This window comes from Borostomias antarcticus (assembly GCF_949987555.1).
Source record: "Borostomias antarcticus genome assembly, chromosome: 11".
Lineage (NCBI taxonomy): Eukaryota > Metazoa > Chordata > Actinopteri > Stomiiformes > Stomiidae > Borostomias > Borostomias antarcticus.
The window spans coordinates 19,462,015-19,485,674 of record NC_140244.1 but is presented as its reverse complement, the minus strand read 5'-3'; the positions used below and the strand labels follow the sequence as shown (position 1 = coordinate 19,485,674).

The 23,660-nt window shown below is 47.0% G+C and overlaps 2 protein-coding genes across 2 annotated transcripts; one reads left to right on the top strand and one right to left on the bottom strand.

Annotated features, from left to right (window-relative positions):
- Positions 1-393: 393 nt before the first annotated feature.
- Positions 394-8,319, bottom strand: qars1 (glutaminyl-tRNA synthetase 1). Its single transcript, XM_084446250.1, has 23 exons — positions 8,183-8,319; positions 7,465-7,606; positions 7,207-7,316; positions 6,824-6,899; positions 6,673-6,737; positions 6,458-6,511; positions 6,007-6,070; positions 5,724-5,795; positions 5,549-5,634; positions 5,319-5,405; positions 4,522-4,621; positions 4,093-4,171; positions 3,749-3,988; positions 3,563-3,655; positions 3,276-3,413; positions 3,087-3,174; positions 2,593-2,739; positions 2,364-2,465; positions 1,788-1,880; positions 1,444-1,574; positions 1,250-1,316; positions 1,021-1,146; positions 394-894 (listed from the first exon to the last, which is right to left on the bottom strand). Exons 1-23 carry the CDS (start codon positions 8,291-8,293, stop codon positions 844-846), a joined length of 2,322 nt encoding a protein of 773 aa, XP_084302376.1. The 5' UTR covers positions 8,294-8,319; the 3' UTR covers positions 394-843.
- Positions 8,320-8,771: 452 nt separating this feature from the next.
- Positions 8,772-14,424, top strand: ogg1 (8-oxoguanine DNA glycosylase). The gene is made up of 7 exons (XM_084446255.1): positions 8,772-9,048; positions 9,170-9,534; positions 9,721-9,900; positions 10,091-10,269; positions 12,961-13,108; positions 13,776-13,825; positions 13,958-14,424. Exons 1-7 carry the CDS (start codon positions 8,939-8,941, stop codon positions 14,156-14,158), a joined length of 1,233 nt encoding a protein of 410 aa, XP_084302381.1. The 5' UTR covers positions 8,772-8,938; the 3' UTR covers positions 14,159-14,424.
- The last annotated feature ends 9,236 nt before the right edge of the window (positions 14,425-23,660 follow it).

Sequence of the window (23,660 nt, the reverse complement as noted above, 5' to 3'; positions counted from 1 at the left end):
TAAATGAGAGGCTGTTTGCGTTGGCACGTATGTCTATTTCAGTCTACCTTAAAAGGACAGACATTTTCTAGACATACACTGGTTTCTTGTGTTGTCTTAAGGTTGTGCTCCTATTTATTTATTTTTTTAGTTTTCTGGTAATGATTGGATGTCTTGAACTGGCAACAAGCTTTCCCATGCATTTACCCTAATCTCACCCAACAGTAAATGATAAGTACTCTTTTGAGGTATTTCTTCTCTGTCCTAAAGACAGTTCTTGCGCTTGTGTATTGCCATATACAGTGTGAACAATTTGACTGAGCTGGTCAGTTCATTCAGGCCACTCCGTTTACATCAGTGGTGATTGCAGTGTTGAAGGAGGCAGAAGCGTTTTGTATTTAAATATTTATTCATGGTTTCTTCTCAAAATGTAAATTGTCACAGTTCTCTCTAAGGTTACAAAAAACACAACCATATATGGCTGCTGGGAGAAGGTGACACACCACATCTAAGTAAGAAAACCAAACATTGCATTTGAGAGCCTCCATTCTGTGTGGCATCTGTACAGGCTACGGACGAAGCTTCACCAATAAAAATGAACAGTAAGGCCCTCAATACACTGCCATGTTTATGATAATGGGAGAGATGTGTTATAGTGGACAGAGAAATTAAGCCAGGAGGAATTGTCGCTGATGATGTCACAGTAGTAGTATCGGCCGGTGTCTCCGGAGGTCACTTGTGTGACACGATGCCCAAAGCCTGTGCTGATGCTCCACTGGGAGAGATGCCTCTCAAACACACACTCAAAATGTTTCCAAGGGTTCATGGGAAGTAGGTGGTACAGCTTGATCCCGGTCCGTCCAATCAGATCTTCCCAGGATCCTCTTTGAGGGTGACTGTTCTGTTGAAGACGAGCTGTAGGGAGTTGGAGGCAAGAGGTTATGCACATATTTATGTGTTGTTTTTTTGTAGAAATCTAACACATTAGACTGTGTATGGTTTCAATAGTTTGCCCATGTTTTTGATATTAACTGGGTGTACCTTGTCTGAAGTGCTGTCAGGGTCCAAAGAGAAGTAACCCACTCTCTCAAACTGGAAGTTATCAAAGACCTTCGCCGCTCTCACTGAAGAGTCCACCAAGGCACTGTCAATCACCTGGAGGGAGTTCTGAGAGACAAAAAGAGAAGTGATGTCAGAGATTTATCCACCCTGTTCATTGAGTTTATATTTAGGTACATGTATATGTAGGTCTCCATTACACCATGCTTACAGGGTTGATGTCACTAAGGAAGCCTCCAGGCACCTCAGATGAGTCCTCTGGATTTTTGTGCAGGAATCTACACGGGCAGTCCAAACGGACAGAGGATTTAATTACGTATTCATGTTGACTTAAAATACACGCGGTTTCCGTTCAATAATAATGAAAAAATCTCTTAAATACAGAGACACTTCTCTGTCACTTACAGTCTTTCGTAGAGGCGCACTTCACACCGGAGGGGCTGGCTGACCCAGTGGATGAAGGCCTTGGGTTTCTCCGCTGCCTCGGAGGAGACGCAGCAGCTCACCTCCAGTTCCACCACCTTCCCCTCCAAGTCCTGGGAGAGAGACGGAGAGAACAGGCGGAGGTAGAGATACACAAGAGGACAGAGGGTAAAAAGACACAGAGAAAGAGATTAGGAGCAGAGGGAGTGGTGTGCTGTTATTTTCTTAGAGTAGCATGTTAGAATAACAGATGAGGTTTATGTTCATAGTCTCGATAAAGTCGTCCGTTTAGTGACGGTGCTGAGGTGGTCTGAGGGAGGTGTTACCTTGACGACTCGCTGCACTGAGATGACGTACCCAGCATGCCTCAGACCAACAGGCTGATCTGGGGTCAGCCGCTTGTAGCCCTTCTCCATCACCTGCAGAGAGACAGTCAGCCAGAGACAGTCAGTCAGAGACAGTCAGTCAGAGACACTCAGTCAGAGACATTCAATCAGAGACAGTCAGAGACAGTCAGTCAGAGACATTCAGTCAGAGACAGTCAGTCAATCAGAGACAGTCAGTCAGAGACATTCAGACAATCAGAGTCAGTCAGAGACAGTCAGTCAATCAGAGACAGTCAGTCAGAGACAGTCAGTCAATCAGAGACAGTCAGTCAGAGACAGTCAGTCAGAGACACTCAGTCAGAGACACTCAATCAGAGACAGTCAATCAGAGACAGTCAATCAGAGACAGTCAATCAGAGACAGTCAGAGACAGTCAGTCAGAGACAGTCAGTCAGAGTCAGTCAGTCAGATACAGAGCAGTCATCTTCCCAGACACGCAAAGACCACGAGCATTACAGAGACACGCGGTCACACGCTGCTGGGAGGCTGTTCTAGCACGTTCTCGAACAGACTGACCTCTCTGAAGTCACTCCGTTCGATGAAGATGGTGCGCGTGAAGGGAACCACATGGCTGCCTTTGGCCTCGTTGGCAGGGAAGTTGGGTACGTGCACATCCGTCTGGGAAGAAAAAAGGAGGTTGTTGGCCTCGGTGCGTAAATCACAATGCAAGACCAATATCCACAGAGTCGGTGTGTGTGTGTGTGTGTGTGTGTGTGTGTGTGTGTGTGTGTGTGTGAGAACACACCTGTGTGTCCTCCGGCAGGTTGCTGATGGTCACTTTAAGGGGCTCCAGGATAGCCATGACGCGAGGGGCGGTGTCATTGAGCACATCCCTCACACAAGCCTCCAGTAGGTGGGGCTCCATCGTTACCTGAGCAACAGTGACTCCCACCTGGAAAAAAACAACAACCAAAAAGCTACATTTGATGCTATTTGTAGATAATTTTCCCTTTCCTACTCCTCAACTGCCAACATTCATTAAAATAATGCAAAATTATTCTTCTCCTGAGCTTCACACAGCCCTACTGTTCACCTCATCCTTTCATCCCTCCATCCATCCATCCATCCATCCATCCATCCATCCATCCATCCATCCCTTCATCCCTCCCTCCATCCCTCCATCCCTCCATCCATCCATCCATCCATCCATCCCTTCATCCCTCCCTCCATCCAGCCATCCATCCCTCCCTCCCTCCCTCCCTCCCTCCCTCCATCCATCATTCCCTCCATCCATCCTACCCGTGCACAGAAGTTGTTGATGGCCTCGGGTGGGAAGCCCCTCCTCCTCAGCGCAGTCAAAGTGAAGAGACGAGGGTCGTCCCAATCCCTGCAACACACAAACAGTGAATACACACGCGCACACACACACACACACACACACACACACACACACACACACACACACACTCCACCATAGAGTTTTCTGACCTGACAGCTCCGGTCTCCACCAGTTTGATGATCTTCCTCTTGGAGACGACGGTGTAGGTGAGGTTCAGACGCCCGTACTCCCACTGCACTGGACAGTACACATCCAGAGCGTTGCACAGCCAGAAATACGATGACCGCCTGGGAAACACACGCATATTTATTTAACTCATGCATATTTATTTAACACATGACTTAAACATGCACACACACAAGCATGCAGGAATAACTGTCATAGCAGATGGCCCGCCCACACACACACACACAACACACACACACAAACAACACACCTAGCCTGGAACTCTTTGGTGCAAAGTGAGTGTGTGATGTCCTCGATGGAGTCACACAGACAGTGGGTGTAGTCGTAGGTGGGATAGATACACCTGAGGAGAGAGGAGGACGAAGCAGAACAGGGATGAGTGCAAAAGAACAGAAACACAGCAGCGTGTGTGTGTGTGTGTGTGTGTGCGTCATACCATTCATCTCCTGTACAGTGGTGCGGTGTGTATTTAATCCTGTAGGCCACGGGGTCCATCTTGCCGTCCTCCATCACCATCTTCATCCGGAGCGTCACCTCGCCCTCAGCGAACAGGCCCCGCCTCATCCTGTCGAACAGGACCAATGACTCCTCAACAGGACGGTCTCGCCATGGCGACGGGGGCGTGTTGTGGCCCTTCAGCTCCTCCCCCCGCTGGTGGCAGATGTAGGCGTGGCCCCTGGAATGGCAGTTAAACAGAATTAAGATGCATTCAGGTATAAACACATACTCACACACACACACGCACACACTTCTGTCCCTCTGACTTATAGCCTTACTCACCTGCGAATAAGATCCACTGCCAGGTCGTAGAGGCGCTGGAAGTTGTCTGATGCATGAGTGATCGCATAGGGCTTATAACCTGAGACAGAGAGAGGGGGAGAAACCCAAACACTCACTTTATTAATACCGTATGGTGGCTCATTGTGGACAAGGATATTGTTGACTCTTAGGCATTTGGAGTTCTCATGGTTGTAGAGCAACCCTGAGAGTATGTGGGTGAGTATGTGGCTATTCTTCTTAATCTGAATGGTATAGTGCCCTAGCAAGCACCTCACACTGGGTGTGCTCTCTCTCAGCGTTTTTGTCATATAAAGCAACCCAAACCAACAGTGGCACTTTTGCCATGCTAATTCATCTGTTACACTGATGTTGTAACAATGTTGTAGTGACACTGATATTATGATAATATCGGGCAGCGGTTAGACTCACCCAGCCACTCCACCATGTCCTTGATGGCAGTGAAGTACTTCTCCTCCTCCTTCTCTGGGTTGGTGTCGTCATACCGCAGGAAGCAGATCCCATCGTTGGCCTGACGGGGGAGCCACAGACCATGTCAGGGCCAAAGGAGACTGCTCACTGTAGTGGTGTGTGTGGGGGGGGGGGGGGTGATGTACTGGTGTGTGTGTCAAGGTTATTATAGTTAACGAAAACTAACTAAAAAACGAAAACTAGGTGTAAAAAAACATTTTAATTAACCGAAATAAAAACAAAAACTAGGCTTTACAAAAAAACGACCACTAACTATAACTGTAGTGTGTTTACAAAACTAACTAAAATAAACTAAAATGATTGAGAAAACGTCCTTAGTTTTAGTCTTTTTCATTTCATACATAAGCCTAGTATTTTGGGTGGATATGAAATCTATCCTCCATTTTTTTGGGGCTGTGCCCCTGCGCAGAAGTAACCTGACGTGTGCAAGATGGTCTGTTTCACACAGAGTGAAATAATGTGAGCTCACAAGATCAGGATGGTCTCATGAGGCTAGCGCAGAAGAAAAAATAAATAAAACTAATACTGAAACTAATAAAAACGAAACTAAAACTAAGCATCAAAAAAAAAAAAAAAACTAGTTAAGTTTAAGTTAAGTTTAAACGATATATAAAAATAAAAACGAATGAAAAAAGCAAAACTATTATAACAGTGTGTGTGTGTGTGTGTGTTTGTGTGCCTGCGTGCGTGTGTGTGTGTGTGTGTGTGTGTGCGGAGCAACACTAGGTCCTACCTACCTTGGCGTAACCAAAATTGAAGTTGATGGCCTTGGCGTGACCGATGTGGAGGATCCCGTTGGGCTCGGGGGGGAAGCGCGTGCGGATCTGCAGGGGTTCAGAGGCGGGACGGGGGAACCCAGATGAGGAGGTGAGACATCGTTCAGCCTACGTTTAAAACCAGTATGATGCTTCCTAATGAGTAAGGCAACACTGGCCCCTTCATCATCATCAAGCCTCATCTCGCCTACCTGTCCACCAGTGAACTCCAGGTGCTTCTTTAGCAGCTCCATGGTTTTGGGAGTGACCACGTAGCCCTCCGTTTTATAGTTCTCTCCTGCAGGGAGGGGCAGGGGTTAAGAGGCTTCAGTGGTAAGATTAGCATTTTGTAGCGTAGCGACTGCTAGTAAAGGGACTCCGTCCCACCTGGTTTGTGGAACTTCAGTGCCTCTCCTCTGAGCTGCTCCATCAACGATTTGCCCTCCATTTTCACATCCCCTACATTAACACATTTACATGTTAGTCATTTATAGCACTGGTATAACACTTGGTGGTATGGACACTTGTATCCAAAGCAACACACAATAAGTATACTTTGAACTCTGTACATCCATGTACTTAGAGAATAAGAATTAACTATAAATAAAATTAATTATTACTATTAGAATGACACCACAGTGAGCATTCCAAACCTTCAGCTGGTTCTTACCGTTCACTGCAACCTCCTCCTGATTCACCTTGGTCTCACTCTCAGGTGCTTTGGCCTTCGGGACCTGCACTCGCAATATTACATATCATCTACGTTGACATGCAAGCCGTTTGCAAAATGAGTACATGTAGGTGTCGTCCAGTTTGTGAACAGTGCAGTCTGGCCAGGAACACTCAACAGACTACACTGTCAACATATGCAGTATGGGAAAATACTTGGACATGTTCCCTTCAACAACCATGCATATTTAACCTGGTTAATTTGCTAATATAGATATATGAAGAAAACCCCCATAAATATGACATGGCACCTTTAATATCATAAGCCAAGGTGTGAAAATGGGATATTACTAGTCAGTGTGCCACGTGATCCCGAGGATTCTACGGTGTGTAGCAGTAAGGTGTGGAGAGGATTCTACGGTGTGTAGCAGTAAGGTGTGGAGAGGCGTTACCTTGGGTTTTTTCTCCAGGTCTGCCTCTGTCTTGGGGCCCAAAAGCTGCAGGACCTGAGAGAGCAAGGCGGGGGTTTTCACACCATGTACACACTGTGTGCCTTCACGTGCTTGTGTGCTTTGGCTTAGGATAATATACCGTCAAACTGTATCATATCTGACGTCATTGGTGATGTCATACAGTATGACATCATCAACACACAGGACGTCCTCACCTGCATGTCCACCTCGTTTTTGACGATCTTCCCATCAGCCCACTTCAGAGCAGTGCGAGCCTCTCCTATAATGGATGATTCACATTCGTCATGAGACCAGCGAGCAGCAGTTAGTGTGAGAGTACGAGCTGAGACAGGGCTGAGGTCTTACCCATGAGCAATCCCATGTTAAAGCGATACCTCTCCTTCACCAGCTGCTCCTTGTGTTTCTGGATCACCGCCTCCACCTCAATAGAACAGACCAATGGTAGTGAGCAGCAGTAGCTGACCATCATCATCATCATCATCATCATCGTCATCATCATGGTCGTCATTATCGTCATCATCATCATCATCATACACAAATCTACAGTAAGTACCTTGTTCCTCGCTACCCTGCCTCTCCTTAAATCAACCAACTGACCCCGTTTGATTTGGAAGGATCTGCTGCACTGTATGCATAGTGACGTGAATATTCTGATATAAACCAGGTTGCGGTGTATCCAGAGCTTCTACATTCCCAGGAGCTGATATGGGATGTGCGCAAGTCCTCACCACATCCTCAATCTGCTCTGGTGTGACGACCACTCCCACTCCACACGCCGACTCAAACTCCTTCTGATTCATGGGGTCCTGAGGGTGGCTCTTCACAAAGTCCAGAGCAGCTGGAGACAGCATGAGTGTATCAACATGACAGTCTGTGTGTGTGTGTGTGTGTGTGTGTGTGTGTGTGTGTGTGTGTGTGTGTGTGTGTGTGTGTGTGTGTGTGTGTGTGTGTGTGTGTATGTGTGTGTGCGTGCATAGCCTGCCTACCTGCCAGCTGCAGCTCTGTGCAGATCTTGCGCTGGGCGATGTATTCTGTGAGGAAGGCCAGGCGCTTCAGGTCTTTCAGGCGAGACGCCATGCTGTACAGCATGGTGCCCATGGCTTTGTCCACCCCATGGACCAGCTGGGCCTATGGACAACAAGCAGATGGGGGAAAACAGTCTAGCATTAGTCATCAAATATGTCATGTCATCCACAAACAGCTCATACTACTCCATGATGAGAGAACGGGCTAGTTGTTTAATTCAGAAGTTCAGTCTGTGCACTTGTCATTTACAAAGACAAGTGTAGATCGGCTATAATGGGATACTAGGGAAGGGGGAGAGAGAGAGAGAGAGAGAGAGAGAGAGAGAGAGAGAGAGAGAGAGAGAGAGAGAGGTTACAAGATACTTAAAACGAAACTTCATAGACAGGGGACACTTAAAACGAAACTTATAGACTATTCCAGCACTTTATCAAAGACAATGATCAGATCAAAGAGCAAATTAGATTAATGGAAGGTGGGGCCGACAGTCAGACCAACACATAGCTAACGTTAGCTAGCTAACTGTTCTTCTAGACTTTTCAATGGTTTTCTGTTCAGTCAAGCAGCTGAAGATAGAGAATGAAGTGGAGTAACGTTACGGTTAGCTCATATCAACTCGGTAAACAATAATCGCATGATGGTCAACATTTATATCACACGTGGTTCCATGTCTGTTCCTACCTGAGAAATGGAATCCTTCAGGGCAGAACTTAGGGCTTCATTTTTCAAAGTCTCTTTCGCTTTCTGCTCAGTCAGGCCAATAGAAGTAAAGAGGGCCAACGTGTCCGCCATGTTTCACAGCTGCACTACACCGGCCAGTCACGCCGCAAAAGGAATCTCACTGACGGGGCGGGCGGAACTTCCTCTACTTACGGAATAAATTGTACAAGCGTACGAACCAATCATACAGGACTTCCTGGAAGCAGCTTCCAATCACAAGTGGGTTTTGTTGGAGTCGTCATGAGGAAGCCAATCGTTAGTTGTGTTTACAACAGAAAGGGAGGAGGTTTATGTGTAATATTGCATCAGATTCAGATTTATGCCACTACATCGCTTCATGATACGACTTTGTGACTGTTCCGATGGTTATTTTGTTATAACAATAATAATAATAAAACAGCATCATCATTACAATGTACTCTAAACCAACATGCTACTTATAGTTTATCGCATGGTCATGTCTTTGTTGCCCAACAAAGTCTGTCAAACTCCGTGAAAGTCATTAGTCGTCCACACATTATACAGCGGGCGAGTCGGGGCGACAGAACAAAACAGCAGTAGACGCCATCCAGGCTAGCCACCACAAAAAGTGGAGATACCATAGGAAACAACCGCTTTATTGACCGTTATCTCGTCCTAACACGGGGTATCCACCGACTGCAACGTTACATGGTGCAAACAACGTGGTGATGATTGGCCAGCCTGAACATCTTCACTATGCCCCAGCATGCGTTGCTGTCTGCAGGCACGAAGGCTTGGCGGTCCCTAGCCTGTGCACGGTCTGAGCTGAGGCTGGACCTCACTCTCGGTTGTGGACAGACCTTCCGGTGAGATACCCTTACTGACACCCTATACACCATATAATATGACACCGTATGTAGGTAATGTAGTGCACCAATTCCTCTAACACATTACTAGCACATCTTTGAACTACTTTACCCCCTACAGCTGGCATGAGACAGGAGAGGGCCACTGGACTGGAGTTATGGGGGGGAGAGTATGGACTCTCACCCAGACGGACGATACTCTGTGGTATCACACCTACACCAGCCAAGGCAGCTGCGCAGGACGAGAGGGGGGAGGGAGGAAGAGGAGAGCGGCTTTGCCTCCAGAATCAAGCGGATCAGGGAAGAGAGTGAAAGGGATGAAGGAGGAAGAGGAGGAGCCCGTGCCCATAACCCCGGAGCAGGATAGGAGGGAGGATGAGGAGATGCTGAGGGACTACTTCCAGTTGAAGGTGAATCTGGGGGAGCTGTACCGTGAGTGGGGAGTAGCGGACCCTCACTTCAGACATATCGCCAATATCTTTACAGGTAGGCTGCTAAGATCTTCCCATAGACTGTGTGTGTGTTATGTGTGTGTGTGTGTGTGTGTGTGTGTGTGTGTGTGTTAGACAGGAAGAGAGAATACACATGTGAGTGTATAATAGGCTGAATTTAAGGTGTGTGAATGCACCTTGCAAAGTTATAACCCCAAAGATGTCTGTGTTGTGTCAACAGGTGTGCGTATGCTGCGCCAGGACCCCACCGAGTGTCTGTTCTCCTTCATCTGCACCTCCAACAACCACATCTCCCGTATCCAGGGCATGGTGGAGAGGCTGTGCCAGTCCCTGGGCACCCCGCTGTGCCAGCTGGACCAGACCAGCTACCATGACTTCCCCTCACTGCATGCTCTCGCAGGTACAATGCAGGGCACTCCCCGTACGCATCTAGACATGTGTTCTGTCTCTCCTCCACCCTCACTCCCCCTTTCTCATTTTTGTTCCTTGTCCATTCTTACCTGCATGTTTCCATTCTTACCTTACCTGTGTGTGTTAGGGGTGTCGACTTGTAATATCTCAGTAGTAATCCTCTGTGCTGTGATTGGCAGACAGCAGTGTAGAGGCGTGTCTAAGGGATCTAGGCTTTGGCTACCGGGCCCGGTTCCTGCAGCAGAGTGCCCGGCAGATCCAAGACACACATGGGCCCCAGTGGCTCCAGGGCCTCCGCAGCGCCCCCTATCTGCAGGCCCGAGACGCACTGCGCACTCTGCCTGGGGTTGGCCTCAAGGTACAGTCAATCAAGACCTACGGTGCAGAGGTGTAAAACCCCATTTCAGAAAGTAAAAATACTGACCATGCATTTGCTCCAACCATGCAATATGAACCAGCTAATTCTAATTAACTCTTGAGCCAGGTAGGGGAGTTAATTAGTGAAATCAGCCTATTAATTTATGGTCAGTGTTTTTACTTTCTGAAGCTGGATTTTACACCTTTGCTAAGGAGTATACCAAACCAAAAGTATGGTGTTCACTGCTGTCTGTGTGTGGGTATGTAGGTGGCTAGGTGGATGGTTGGATATATGGCTGGATGGATCTTGTTTGCACCATGGCTCAAAAACAAATAATCCTGTGACGTTCATACATATATTCCGCCCGAGGTACCCTGGACCTGATTACATTTTGGAGCAGATATGAATTACCATGCAGATCCACAAATTATTTTTCTCTTTAAATCTACTAGTGCACAGTGCCCATGCAGCCATCGTAGTCGGGCTGTCTGTAGCGAACTCCCCGGGGGGAGCAGGCTTTGCTGAGTTTTTTGGGGGGCTGTGTGCGCCTGCACATGCGTGGGAGCGGGACATGTTTATTGCTGCGTTGGGTACATCGAGATAATTCTTCAGTCGAAACCGTGTGTCTCTGTAACCTTCACCCGTGAAGATATGGCCATTTGAATCCTGTTGCAGCGCCCTCTGGGGGCTAGGTGGTGAAGTGCATGGTTGGCCGTACATACCCGCACCCGGCCCTCCTTACCGTTTCTCTCATTATAGTATAGAATCTATAGATGAATGTATAGGAGTTATTAATACTTCCAACCGACCACCAGATGGCAGCAACGACTACCTCTCTCCATTGCATGATTTGACGTTGAGCTCCTCGAAACATTTTGGAAAAGTATTTTGCAGTGGGAAATAGCGAAGGTTAGAAACGCAGTATGTATATATACCATTCACCTCAATTCATGTTTTGGACTTAGGCTCAGGAGCGAAAAATTACCCCCATTCATTGTCAATGGGGGGAATTAAAATGGCTATATCTCGACAAGGGAAGGTCACAGAGGCACGGGGTTTGAACTGGCATAAAGTTTGCGACCTAACAAATGTAGCAATACCAAACATGTCCTGCAGGTCAGTGTTAATTTTGACAGCAAATTATGATTTTGTTTTAGTCATAGTCTTTTGACTAAAATGCCATTTAGTTTTAGTCATATTTTAGTCATCTGACTTGTTTTAGTTTTAGTCTAGTTTTAGTTGACTAAATATCATTACGATTTTAGTCGACGAAATCTACCATAGATTTAGACAACTCAAATTTAACAGGCTTAGTTCAATCCATCAATCAAGTTGGATTTATATAGCGCCCTTCATGAAACCCAGAGCGCTTTACAGAGTCCAGTATTCATTCAGACAGTCATACCGGTGGTGGTAAGCTACATCTGTAGCCACAGCTGCCCTGGGCATCTGTAGCGTGGCTGCTTCTGTCAGACAGTTTCATAATGAAGCATTCCTCTCCCCCAGTCTGATGCTAACTGTGTTTGTGCCTGATATAGCAAGCTATAACATTATCATGTCAGCACTAGTTGGCTAGTCAGGCTAGCTAACATCAGGCACAGGCTAGCTAAAGTCACACCGGAGGAGAGGGGCTATGACGGCGCCAGGTAGCTAACTGTTCGTGTCTTATCCATCTAGCTACAGTATAACATCAGACAGCAGCAGTAGTTGCTTAGCTAGCTTACCCAGACTAGCTAACGCTAGATACCCCCGCCAGCCGCCACAAGCATCACCCCACTTGTTGCTAGCTAACCTGTGCCTAACATTAGCTAGCCACTAACGTTAGCGTTGCAATGATCAGACACTTCAGTTCTCCCCCGCCACAAACCTACGTGAAACACTGGTTTCTTTTAGCTTGTATTGTATTTGAAGTATTTCAGAAACACACCAGCTTGGTTTTAGCTAATACAGTAACGTTAGCCGGGGGTGGGGGGGTGCTTACCTTCTCGTGAATTTCGGGATGACTGTTCTCCAAATGTCGCTTTAAGTTTGTTGTATTTTTGCCAGTCATTTTCACCCCACACGGTTTACAAATGGTTTTGTTTTCCTTTGCATCAAATATGAAGTTTATCCAGATGTCTGCTCTCCTCTTTCTCCCGGTGTGTGCGAACGTTGACAAAGACATTTCTGAACTGTGGTCATTTACTGAACAGTTCAGGCGCAGCAGTCGTATGCTGTTAGGTGACTTCCTGCCGGCCGGTGTAGCAACGGTACTATTCAAATGTAGGCTAAATACACACAGGCTACCTGTAGGTTGCATCCAACTCGTTCTATTAATACATCCATGATCCAACTGCGCACATCCCGAACCTCGACATTCAGATTTGAACTTTTCCCATACGTCCCTCCATAACCATTTTAGTCTTGACGAAAATGTGAATAGATATAGTCATAGTTTTTGTCATCATACATTAATTTTTATTTAGTTATCGTCTCGTGACGATAACCCCAAAACTGTCGTTGACGAATAGTTTTAGTCATAGTTCTCGTCAACGAAATTAACACTGCTGCAGGTACTGTACGCACATGCACGCACACAGAGCCACGAAATGCATTCATGGGCGGAGGTCTGTGTTCTCCGAGCACCGTTTCTGGTTACAGATTTTTTTCCCTGCATGTCGTAAAAAGTTCTACTCTCGGTTCTCCCTGTAGGTGGCAGACTGCGTGTGTCTGATGTCCCTGGATAAGGCATGTGCCGTGCCCGTGGACACGCACGTGTGGCAGATCGCTAAGCGGGACTACAACTGTGCTGCTGGCAGTGGGCAGAAGAGTCTCACAGACAAGGTCCACCGCGACATTGGTACGGGACACTGAGTGGGCTTTGATGCAGTCTCCTGTGGGCCTGGCTCCTCTATACCTCTCAGCGTTTGAATGATTGTCTAGATCAGGGTTTCCCAACCTAAATAAATGGTGCTTTCAAGAGTCCATAGAACAGAACGGGTTCACAGCGGCTTCTAATCCACAAATACAAATCTGAGGCTGAAATGGCCTACTCACATTTGGTTAATGGTAGAAATTACATTCCCCTCTTTCCTCTTCAGGCTCTTTAAGAGTGACGTATTTCCTAGTTTATGGCTTCCCAGTCCCAACTAAGTGAAGCCAAAATAGCTTGATCGCCCCCTGGTGGCTGGGTGCATTATAGGTCTTAGGAGTCTGTTCACACCAGTGTTGGGTAAGTTAGAAAATTAGTCATTAGTTACAGTTACTTTCACAAGAAAGTTAAAATATAAAATAATATATTTTTGAAAATATAATTTGAAAGTCTGCCCCCCACAGTGTCTTCAGAGAAAAATTCTGGTCCTTGGACAAATGTAGTTGATGACCCCTGGTCTGGAGAGTATACCGACTGTGCATCCCAGTCATCGTCAGTTCAGATTATCCAGAAACTCTTCATCATCATCAGTCTTGTCTTGTATTCACCTCTCCTAGTATGGCATCTCTGATTGAATAATTTTATTTCTGTACAGGAGATTTCTTCAGGCAGCTATGGGGTCCTTATGCTGGTTGGGCACACTCGGTGAGTGGTATATGTGTGTGAAAAATTAAATGTATTTAAATAATTACATGTATTTATATGTATAATTACATTTATTGCCCAGTGCAAGTGAAATCATGTATTTCTCCCCCTCCCGATCTCTCTCAATCTCAGGTGTTGTTCTGTGCTGATCTCAAGAAGTTCCAGAAGCTTAAAGAAGTGCCTTCTCTTAAACAGGAGGAGGAGGAGGTCAAGGTCAAGAATAAGGTCAAGATGGAGAGAACTGATATGGGGAAGAATAAGAAAACCAGGAAGACGTGTGACAGGAAAGTGAAAAATAAGATGTTGTTAAAGGAGGAGGAGGCAGGAAAGTGACTATCGCAGAGCTATGGGGTCAAAGTTGATCTGTGTTGACTCAGGGCTCAGCTCATTGCCATTCTCTGAGCACCACTCTACTGGACGGTCAGGCTGTGCGATGTTGAGGTGACTGTAAATATGGAGATTAAATCTTCACCGTTCCTTATGACTGTTAGATCATTTACATTCGGACAGGAGACAGAAGTTGTGTTGGTTTGTCTCAGTCGTTCTTTGTTGAAAAAAATCTAATTTTTATATGTATGTCATAGAAGTACATCTCTGAATGCCATAGACTACTAATCACACTGTATTTGTAACTTTTTTTTAAATTTTACAATGAAAATAAAAACATGAACTGATTGGGTGCTGGTTGCTGGTGGCGGCAGAGTTGTAGACGCTGAGCCCGACAGAGGGTTGTAATTGGCTGTGTAACCAGTAGGGGATTCAGAGCATTGAATGAGTGAATTAAACGTTTTATGTAGCAACAGTAGGGCCTCTACAGGAAGATGAAAGGAAAGAGGAGAGGGGAGAGACAGCAGTCACACAGTCATAAGGCTCGCTACACGAGGATAGCTGTCACATCCATGGTTCGAATTACAGAGGGGATTGGGGGGTCTGAACCCCCTAATTATGATTTGGACTCCCCCAAAAGAGGTAAAAACAACAGTTCGGGGGGCGGGGGGGTCGATATCCCTCTTACCTCAGTCCAGGGGCCAATGCAGATTTTGGTACCAACTATGGTGGCCAAACATTAGTGGTACCAGAATGTTAATAAGGTCAGGATGAAAACATTAATACATGATTTCACCTGCCTTGTAGCTTAATGACTTTTGTACGAGCATCCTTTCGGGATCCATCTTCTTTTGTGTTTGCTCAGACTGATCGTAGTTTAGAAGTGCTCACTTGCGCTCTGAGCAGATCAGTGAGCGTAACTGAGCAACCTGTTAAGTGTGTTCTAAGCTCTGAGCCAAGCTGAGCCGCTCGGTTACTTAACGCACCCGGTGTCACGGGTGAAGAGCAGCTTGCCCGTCTCGCCAATAAGGACCATTCCTGAGCGTCGGCTATTGCGTTTTCCGCCAGCCTGTAGCTGCAAGGGGAACGGCACCGTTAGGCCTGGGCGCCGAACCGTGTGAGGTAGCCAACAGCAGGTGCACAAGCCGGTGTTCTGTCGCCGGTCAGGAGCTGTGGGATTTTCTTTGGGCCTTTAGTGGCAGGGGGAAGAATTTGTCTGCCTCCTCAGCATGGGCACGGGTCGGTGAGGGTAGTGCTGGCCAGCGCCGTCCCAGGGGGGAATTTAATGTAGGAATAACTCAACGAACAGGAAATCTGGCCCGTTTTTGCCCACTTGAATTGAGAAGAGACGGCGTGCTCTCTTGAAAGAGGAAAGCTCGAAGGTGTTCAGGAGGTGGGTCTTGAGCGCCTCATACGGCTAGAGGGTCCGTGAGGAGGCTCCTCACTCTGGACGCTGTAGAAGTACCACGTAGTAGTCAAATACATATTACCGAACGGGCCTACCGGGCCCAGGCCCAGGGGCCCAAGACCTCAAGGGGCCCTTTGCATTTCTTGTTGCAGGCACACCGATATAAATTTAGGGTGAGATTCCTTACACAAACAAAAAACATTAATATTTTGAACAGTTTAAATGGGCCCACGTCTTTTTTTAAAAGACAGAAGCTTCTGTGGGCTACATATTTGGGAATGTAGAGTAGGCTACCTTTCCATAGATAAATGAGTAGGCTATAAAACTAGTCTATAGAGGGCACTATTAAAGTTTGTGAACTCGAGACAGATCACACAGGTGCAGGTCACAAGGTCAATTGGTTCAATCTGTTTGATCTTGACAAAGAGACGTACATGTAAAATGGAGCACCGTCTCATACTGTATTAAGCGGAGCAGCAAAACAAAAGATTCAAAAATAAAAAGAGTCAAGGCAGTCAGATGCTTTACAGCAGGTTCCTCGCATTTCCAGTTTTTTAAAGAAAACAAACTGAGAACAACAGTGTTGCGGCGGAGGCTGTAGGGGGGTGGGGGGAGCTGGTAGGGAGGGGGGCCCCTCTACATGTCCAGGCCCAGGGGCCCATTTTTTCATGATCTGTCTATGGTAGTAGTACCGCGTCTCGTCCGCTAATGCACGCTCCCCCTGTCTCTCCTCCTCGTCTCTTCTCTCCGTCAAGTTCAAAGGCAGTCTGAAGAATCTTCTAAAGACTCACATCGGAGGTCACCCGTGTAGTGCCAAGAGACTAGGAGAGAGGCGAATGAACAATTTGATCAACTTCCACCAGCAGGAAAGACTGCAAGGAACCGGAAGGCTTATAAGCCCTTAAGAAGCAGCAACCGCCACCAACAACATTTCCCCAGAGGTCCGGGGTGAATAATTTGGTGTCCACCACAATATAAATATAAGATATTACCATATATACCATACATACCTGATAGTAAAAGAGGTCTAATCTGTTTTCCCGCAGCTTGTCTTGGTCTCATTTCACTTTCTTTCTAGTCCACCTTCATATTGACAGAATCGCCCTATCTCCATCCTGAGGGGAAGTTGTGTTTCAGAGGTGAACTCTAGATGGTGATAAAGATACAGGCATCACTGCAGCACAGTATCATGTAACATGTTTCCTAGGGAAATTTCTTAAAATAAAAGGCTCTATAAATGAACATAGTTTGACATTCTGTTAAGCTCATATTATTCAGGACAGACTGGGCTGGCCCTTGGGTACACACGCACTGAGCAGTGTTGACGTGTATGGGTGCATCTAAAAACAGCATGGTATGCCCCTACAGTTCTGTCTACACTATCTCTAGCAGATTCTATACAGTGACACGGTGTATTTATGTGTTTGTGCTTCTGCGTCTGTAAGAAACCCAGACTGGGCCATGCAGCTGTGGGGTGTTGCGATGTCTGTAGGCTACTCACATTTATCTATAGGCCGCTGTGTCAGCATGTCTTTTTATAGATGGGGTTGCAGTTATCTGCCGTCACTGCTTTGTGTGTGTGTGTGTGTGTGTGTGTGTGTGTGTGTGTGTGTGTGTGTGTGTGTGTGTGTGTGTGCGTGCGTGCGTGCGTGCGTGTGTGAGTGAGTGTGTGTGTGTGTGTGTGTGTGTGTGTGTGTGTGTGTGTGTGTGTGTGTGTGTGTGTGTGTGTGGACTCCTTTCACCTCTCCATTCACCCCATAGTGAGAGGTGCTCACGTAATCTGTGAGCAGGTGCATGCATGTCTGTAGCCTACTGCATGTAGCCTACTTGTGCATCTGTGTGTAGTCCTGCATGTCTGCGCGTGCGTTCAACTCTAGGTATGCTGCTTATTTGTGGAGCGAGCGCAGCCATGTGTGCGAATCAAACGAGTGCGTCAGCTTTCATCCTCAGCCCAGCTGAGTTGGGCAGGAGCCGGGGCTCTGCTTCGGGCCAGAGAGAGAGAGAGATAAAAAATAGACGTGAGAGAACAGGAGGAACGATAACGGGAGGAAGGTTAGAGGAGAGAGGGAAATGTGAGCTCCAGGGAGATGAGAGGGGGGGTGACAGTAACCAACTATAACAGTTTATCTATCGTGCGCAAACGTGCACACATGCATGTACACAAAAATATGCTCAAAGACCAAAATAGCTCTATAGTGTGCTGTACTGTTCTGAAAGGATACACTTGAGTGAAAAACTCCCGCTATCCTCATGTCGATACTAGCCACAAACACCAGGGGGAGCTCTCCCAGAGCCCCAGCACAAAGAGGGTCTTGTGCCTATAGGCCAGATGTGCCGCAGTAGGGGTGTGTTTGTCTGTCTCCAGGCCTGTGAGGAGTCTGTGTGGAAGGGTAAAGAGATAGTACTGGTGGTACTGGCACTGGATGTGTGAGTAGATCAATCAATCAATCAAAGCTTTATTTGTATAGCGCATTTCATACCCAGAGGCAACACAATGCGCTTTACAGAGAACAAGGGAGGTGGGCATACGACCCACTCTACATATTCCAGAGGGAAGCAAAAAAACAGTAATCACCCGGGGGCCAGATAAGTGAGCTGTAAAGCGTAGATGAGCCTCATAGACATGCTCCCTTATAGACACACACACGTGTGTGTGTGTGTGCGCGTTTGCCTCCATGTGGTTCTGATATGGCTAAAGTCTGTTTTTTGTGTTCTGCTCAAATAGACTGATAGTGTGAAAGACAGTGGTACGACGTGCCTCTGTTTTTGTGCGTGGCTGTAAGCCAGCGCACCTACTATAGTGTCCGGTTATCACTCCCTCCCTCCCTCCGTCACTCCGAACAATGTTGGCCTGCATTTCTCTGTTGCCACCACAAGAGGCAGTAGTCCCAACATACCAAAATCAAGAAGGACACTAAAACGAATTTGCCATTCTCGACTGCACAAATAGAGTAGTGGTGAGGGCATTGGACGCCCACCCGGGAGACTGGGGTTAAAGGCCCCGGTGGGGATGACTTTATGGGACTATACCTCAAACCTCCACATGTTCATCCTTCACTCCAACCTTTACCCCTTGCCTTATAGGTCAGATCCTGTCCCAACCCCAACCCTTATTCTAACCCCAACCCATACTAGGGACTGGAAGAAGGACACCAAAACCAACCCCCCAATCTCCACTGCACAAGTAGAGTAGTGGTGAGAGCATTGGACTCCCACCGGGGTTCAAGACCTGGTGGGGTTGACTTTATGTTATCATCAGTTTAACTGCTTTAGCCACTGACCGCTACCATTAATGTTTGGAAGCTATCCCACTCTTATTGTGCTGGATTAGCATTGGGAGCATTGGAACAGATGTGTCCAGGCGACAAGACCTATCTTAATTTATCAGACATTATTTCATGTCATTTCAATTTACAGCTATTTCAGTGGCATGACTAGCTTCCGTCCTACCAGTCCTGAACAGAAACTAGCCAGACACGCACATAAGCCAGGCTGGACCTGGCCTGGTTTGTTTCAGATTGTTTTTCTCTTATTCTTCACTTAATCTCACACACTGACACTGACTAGGCTAGTCTCTCCCCCTCCCTCATCCTCTCTCACTCTCTCTCTCTTTCTCCCTCTCTCTCTCTGTCTGTATCTCACTCTCTGTCTGTCTCTCTCTCTCTCTCTCTCTCTCTCTCTCACACACACACACACACATACACACACACACACACACACACACACACACCAAAAATGGTCTATCTCCCACTGTTTCACTTTCAACTAATAATACAAGGCGAGTAGTGGCTACTATTACCACTGAATAATAACAGATGTGATGTGATAAAAGTCTCAGTTACGGAGCCTTAGATGGAGCCCTGCTCTGTTATTAACAGAGGTGGTGCAGCGCGCGCTCCCCTTCCGTCCCCCCGCGGATCTGATGAAACCCAACGCTAGCGAAGGGAGAGGGGGAGGCTGAGGGAGAACGACCCCCACATGGAGCTCCTTCTTTGGGGCCCCGAGCTGGGGATTATCCTTGAGCGTCTAGACAACCAGGCAGGGACCGGAGCTGGTGGTGGAGGTATTTTTGAGAGAAACCCTCAGTGACTCATCGGCGTGGATGTAGACCGGTCACTCTCCTCGGAAGAGGTTGATCACAAATGAGAAAATTAATATAGTTCACAATCAGATTGTTGCTCGCCTGCTGCCTCAGTGATGTTTTTGATTAAAGTTATATCTGTGCCAGTTATTTAGGGGTTGCTCCTTCCCTCTGAGGTAGGGTTAGATTTCTGCCACTCCTATCCTCCGGAGGATCAATAATGACTACATGGAATGCATCACCCACATTCCTGCAGGACGGTACATAAACACTACCAACAGTGTGTACTTTCAGCGGCATGCGGCTGTGACTCTGTCGGAGATGGTGAATGCCTCAATGTTTTCTGACGAGCTAACTCACTCTTCCAGCTCCAGGGTGTTTCACAAAGACAGTGTTCATCTCTAGCACATATGGCTCCAAGACTGTTTGTGTCTGGACCGTTGAGGCATATGGCCCTCTCTCTCTCTCTCTCTCTCTCTCTATCTGGCTGTATCTGTTCCTCTTCTCCCAGTGTGCATATGTCTATCTCTCCCATCTCTCCCTCAGGAGCACTCTCTCTCTCTCTCTCTCTCTCTCTCTTAGATGTGCTATCTCTCCATCTCTCCCGTTAGGAGACAATCATGTTTTTTTTTTTCGTTCTCCGTCTCTTCCCTCTCTCTAAAGCATGTTCTTCTATCACACAGGCAGACAGATGGACACCCGTACTGGGGCGATGACCACGGGGGGCTTTCTGTGTGATTTCAGGATGTCAGCTCAATTGGGCTCCCCATTGACTGGCCAGATTACTGTAATCTTGTTACCAAAGGAACATAGCTGGATAATGCCACTCTCATACCACATACACTCAGCCTACAGCCTAGGGGATTATACACACAATATTCAGCCTTCACTTGATTCATAGTGTATTCATGACCTGTGGTCTCAGTGAAAATACATACAGTAGCCTACATACTGTATCATGGAACATGTATCTCTCATGCTTTACGTGACACACATCAATTATGATCAAGCATTCATCTAAATGGTGCAGACTGTACATCTTAACAGTATTATATCACTTTACAAACACACAGTTCAACAGAACTCTCACTATCTCAACCATCACTCTCATTCCAACTGGAGAACCAAGGCGGACGACAGGCACACAAGCTAACAAGAACAAGCTGTCTTTGTTGGACAGAGACAATCGGCGGAAACACATTCCCCAAAATGTTCCTTTTGTCTATTTATTATGAAACACTAATGGACATTGAGCTACAACAGTTGTGTTTGTTATTCTGTGTATCATATCCATTGGTACCACTAAAACTCAGAACTCCCATTAATGGATGAATATGTGTGTGTGTGTGTGTGTGTGTGTGTGTGTGTGTGTGTGTGTGTGTGTGTGTGTGTGTGTGTGTGTGTGTGTGTGTGTGTGTGTGCATGCGTGCGTGTGTGTGTGTGCGTGCGTGCGTGCGTGTGTGTGTGTGTGTGGTGTGTCAGAGAGAGAGAGAGAGAAACCTTTCCATGTCTGTCTGAGTTCATCATCAAGCTCTTTGAATAGTATTTATATGTGCAATAATTTGTTTACACTGGGATTGATGCCACTTTAATTTCCCACCTCTGCTTCCTTGCATCCATGCCCTCTGCCAGTACTCATGCTGGCGTAGTATGGTAATGGCCTTAGGGAAATCTGTGAAGCTAAACAGGTTATTTAGCGGAGTGAGTGATGAGGGGAAATGAGTATCTAAATGGTAAGAGAGAGAGAGGCACTCCTTCTCCTCTCTCTGACTCACCTGTACACACCTACCCCAAGGGTAAGAGAGTTGTAGAAAGGAGAGGGGTGCGGGATGCCAGGATATAGGGCTTGGCACTAGGAAACACAAACGGCCTTGGCCCAGGCTGTCTCTCCCTCCAGAGGGGGAAGCTGGGAGACAGGAGAGGGGAGTAGAGTTTCATGATGAGAACACTGTATGTCCCAGCAGCTCTATTGTCTGGGCTGCGCCATTGTCAACCTGCCAGAACAGTCAGACATCTCGAACCTGCCTCCACATGACTCTTCTACTCAACCCTTGTCTGTTTCCCTAGACCTTCACTTCACTAACTATAATTAAAGTGTTTCACGCTTAAGAAGAGGCCTCTTTGATTTCATCCGATACTGATATCAATGAGCCTAGACATGTTCTCTCTGAATAGTAAAGTAGGCCTACTTGAGTGAATATGACACCAAGCAGAGACCTCAAGAGTCAAATGACGTAGGCTAGCCTACAAGTGTCCTTTCTTCCAGAGGCCAAAGGAAATAGGCGGACGGTTGCCTATAGGCTATAGCCTACCAAGGCTGGAAAATGTTAACGTCTGTATTTCTCCCAGAGAGAGCTGAATGAATCGCCCAGGCTACCTAATGTAGGTTAACCTCTCAGCGCGGCTGGTGCCTCAGCTGCGTAGTTGTGTAATAGAGCGCGCCGGGCGTTTGGCAATCATGCTGATCCGCATGTGAGAAATAGAGACGGAGGGAGGGATGGAGAGACGAAGCAGTTGGAGGGGGGCGTGACTCGCTGGTTCCTTTAGGGTGAGCTAGCAGATGAAATTCATTTCTATATCATAGTCTATATGCGTTGCATCTTCCAGTAGCTTGGGGTAGCCTGCGGCAATACAGCAGTAGCCTATTTACAACGCTAGATAAAGATAGCCTACTCACAATCCGTGCCCACGGCGACATGCAGACGCAGAGGACGTCATAGGCTGTTTGAGAAGGCACAAAAAGCAGGTATGTTAACACGGATTGATCGATGGTCGAGGGATACATTTGAACTGTAAGAATGGACGAGAGGGTATGGCAGCCTACGCTATGCGGCGATTCTTCGGGTAGTCTTACAGAGCTACAGCTTTACCTGTGTGTTCTAGCTATTTCTTATTGTATAACGAGTTATGATCTTGGTTTAGACTCTAAATCCAAAGTGTTATAGAGCGTTAAGTGGGGCGTTTGTATATGGTAGATAGATTGTAGCCCAGGCTTACTATCATCTGATGGGGCTGCGTGTACCGTGAGGACATTCTCTGCTGCGGACATTTACTGCCATACCCATTTGGCTGTTGTCGGCTAGATCCTACCCTAACCACTCGGAAAGAACAGGGAAAGACGAGCCTCTCGAGTGTGATGCCATGCGATACGACACTGAAGGCTTGTAGGCTATTCTTCTATAGCAGGCTGAGGCTACTACTCATAATTAATTACTGACAAACAGATCCCCAATTGACCCTCGTAGGCCTAGTTTAGCCTCGAATAGAGAGGAAGATGTATAGGCTGCGCTAAACTAGGCTATAGGCTCGAGCAACACGCTGTCCACACAACTCATGTTTCTAGTGATCTCTGAAAGCGCGTTAGGCGCCAAGGGGGGTCTGTCATCAACCGCTGGCACGTGCGCGACGTGTGTGTGAGTGTAGCCTATGTGTGTGCGTATGTGTTTAGTGTTTAGTGTTTACGAGTCTAGCCCAAGGCGAGGTGGGATAAGGGCCGTTTCAGAATCTGGATTCACCTGTTTCCCATCAGTGGTTGAACCGCGCTGCGGCTGGAGCCAGCGGAGGGAGGGGTATAGAGAGAGATCCGCGCCAGGGTGCCCCTGGATCGCACAGCGCACAGGCAAACTGATCCGCGCTATAGCTAGAGCCTTAACAGACGACTTGGATTCGGATAAGAAACAAAACCACATCGCTCCTCTGGCAAGTAGGCCTATAGACACCATGTCTAGGGAGGATTAAACTCCTCCTTTGAAAGTGTTATTCTAGAGAAGTGGGTTTGGGAGAGGGCTTGGGCAGTGCTCAGAGCGGACCCGTGCAGACCACCCACCAGACCAACTCGAAGGTACTGAATAGGCTTTAGGCTATACTTTTATGGTTTTATCTGTTATCGATTCATCATCCACTTCATCTGTCGTGCCAGAAATATTGTGAAACTGGCGAGATAACGAGCATAAAGAGAGATGCATAGCAGATATACCAGCGCCTGGCAGAATTGAAAAGTTCACTGTAGCCTACTGTCT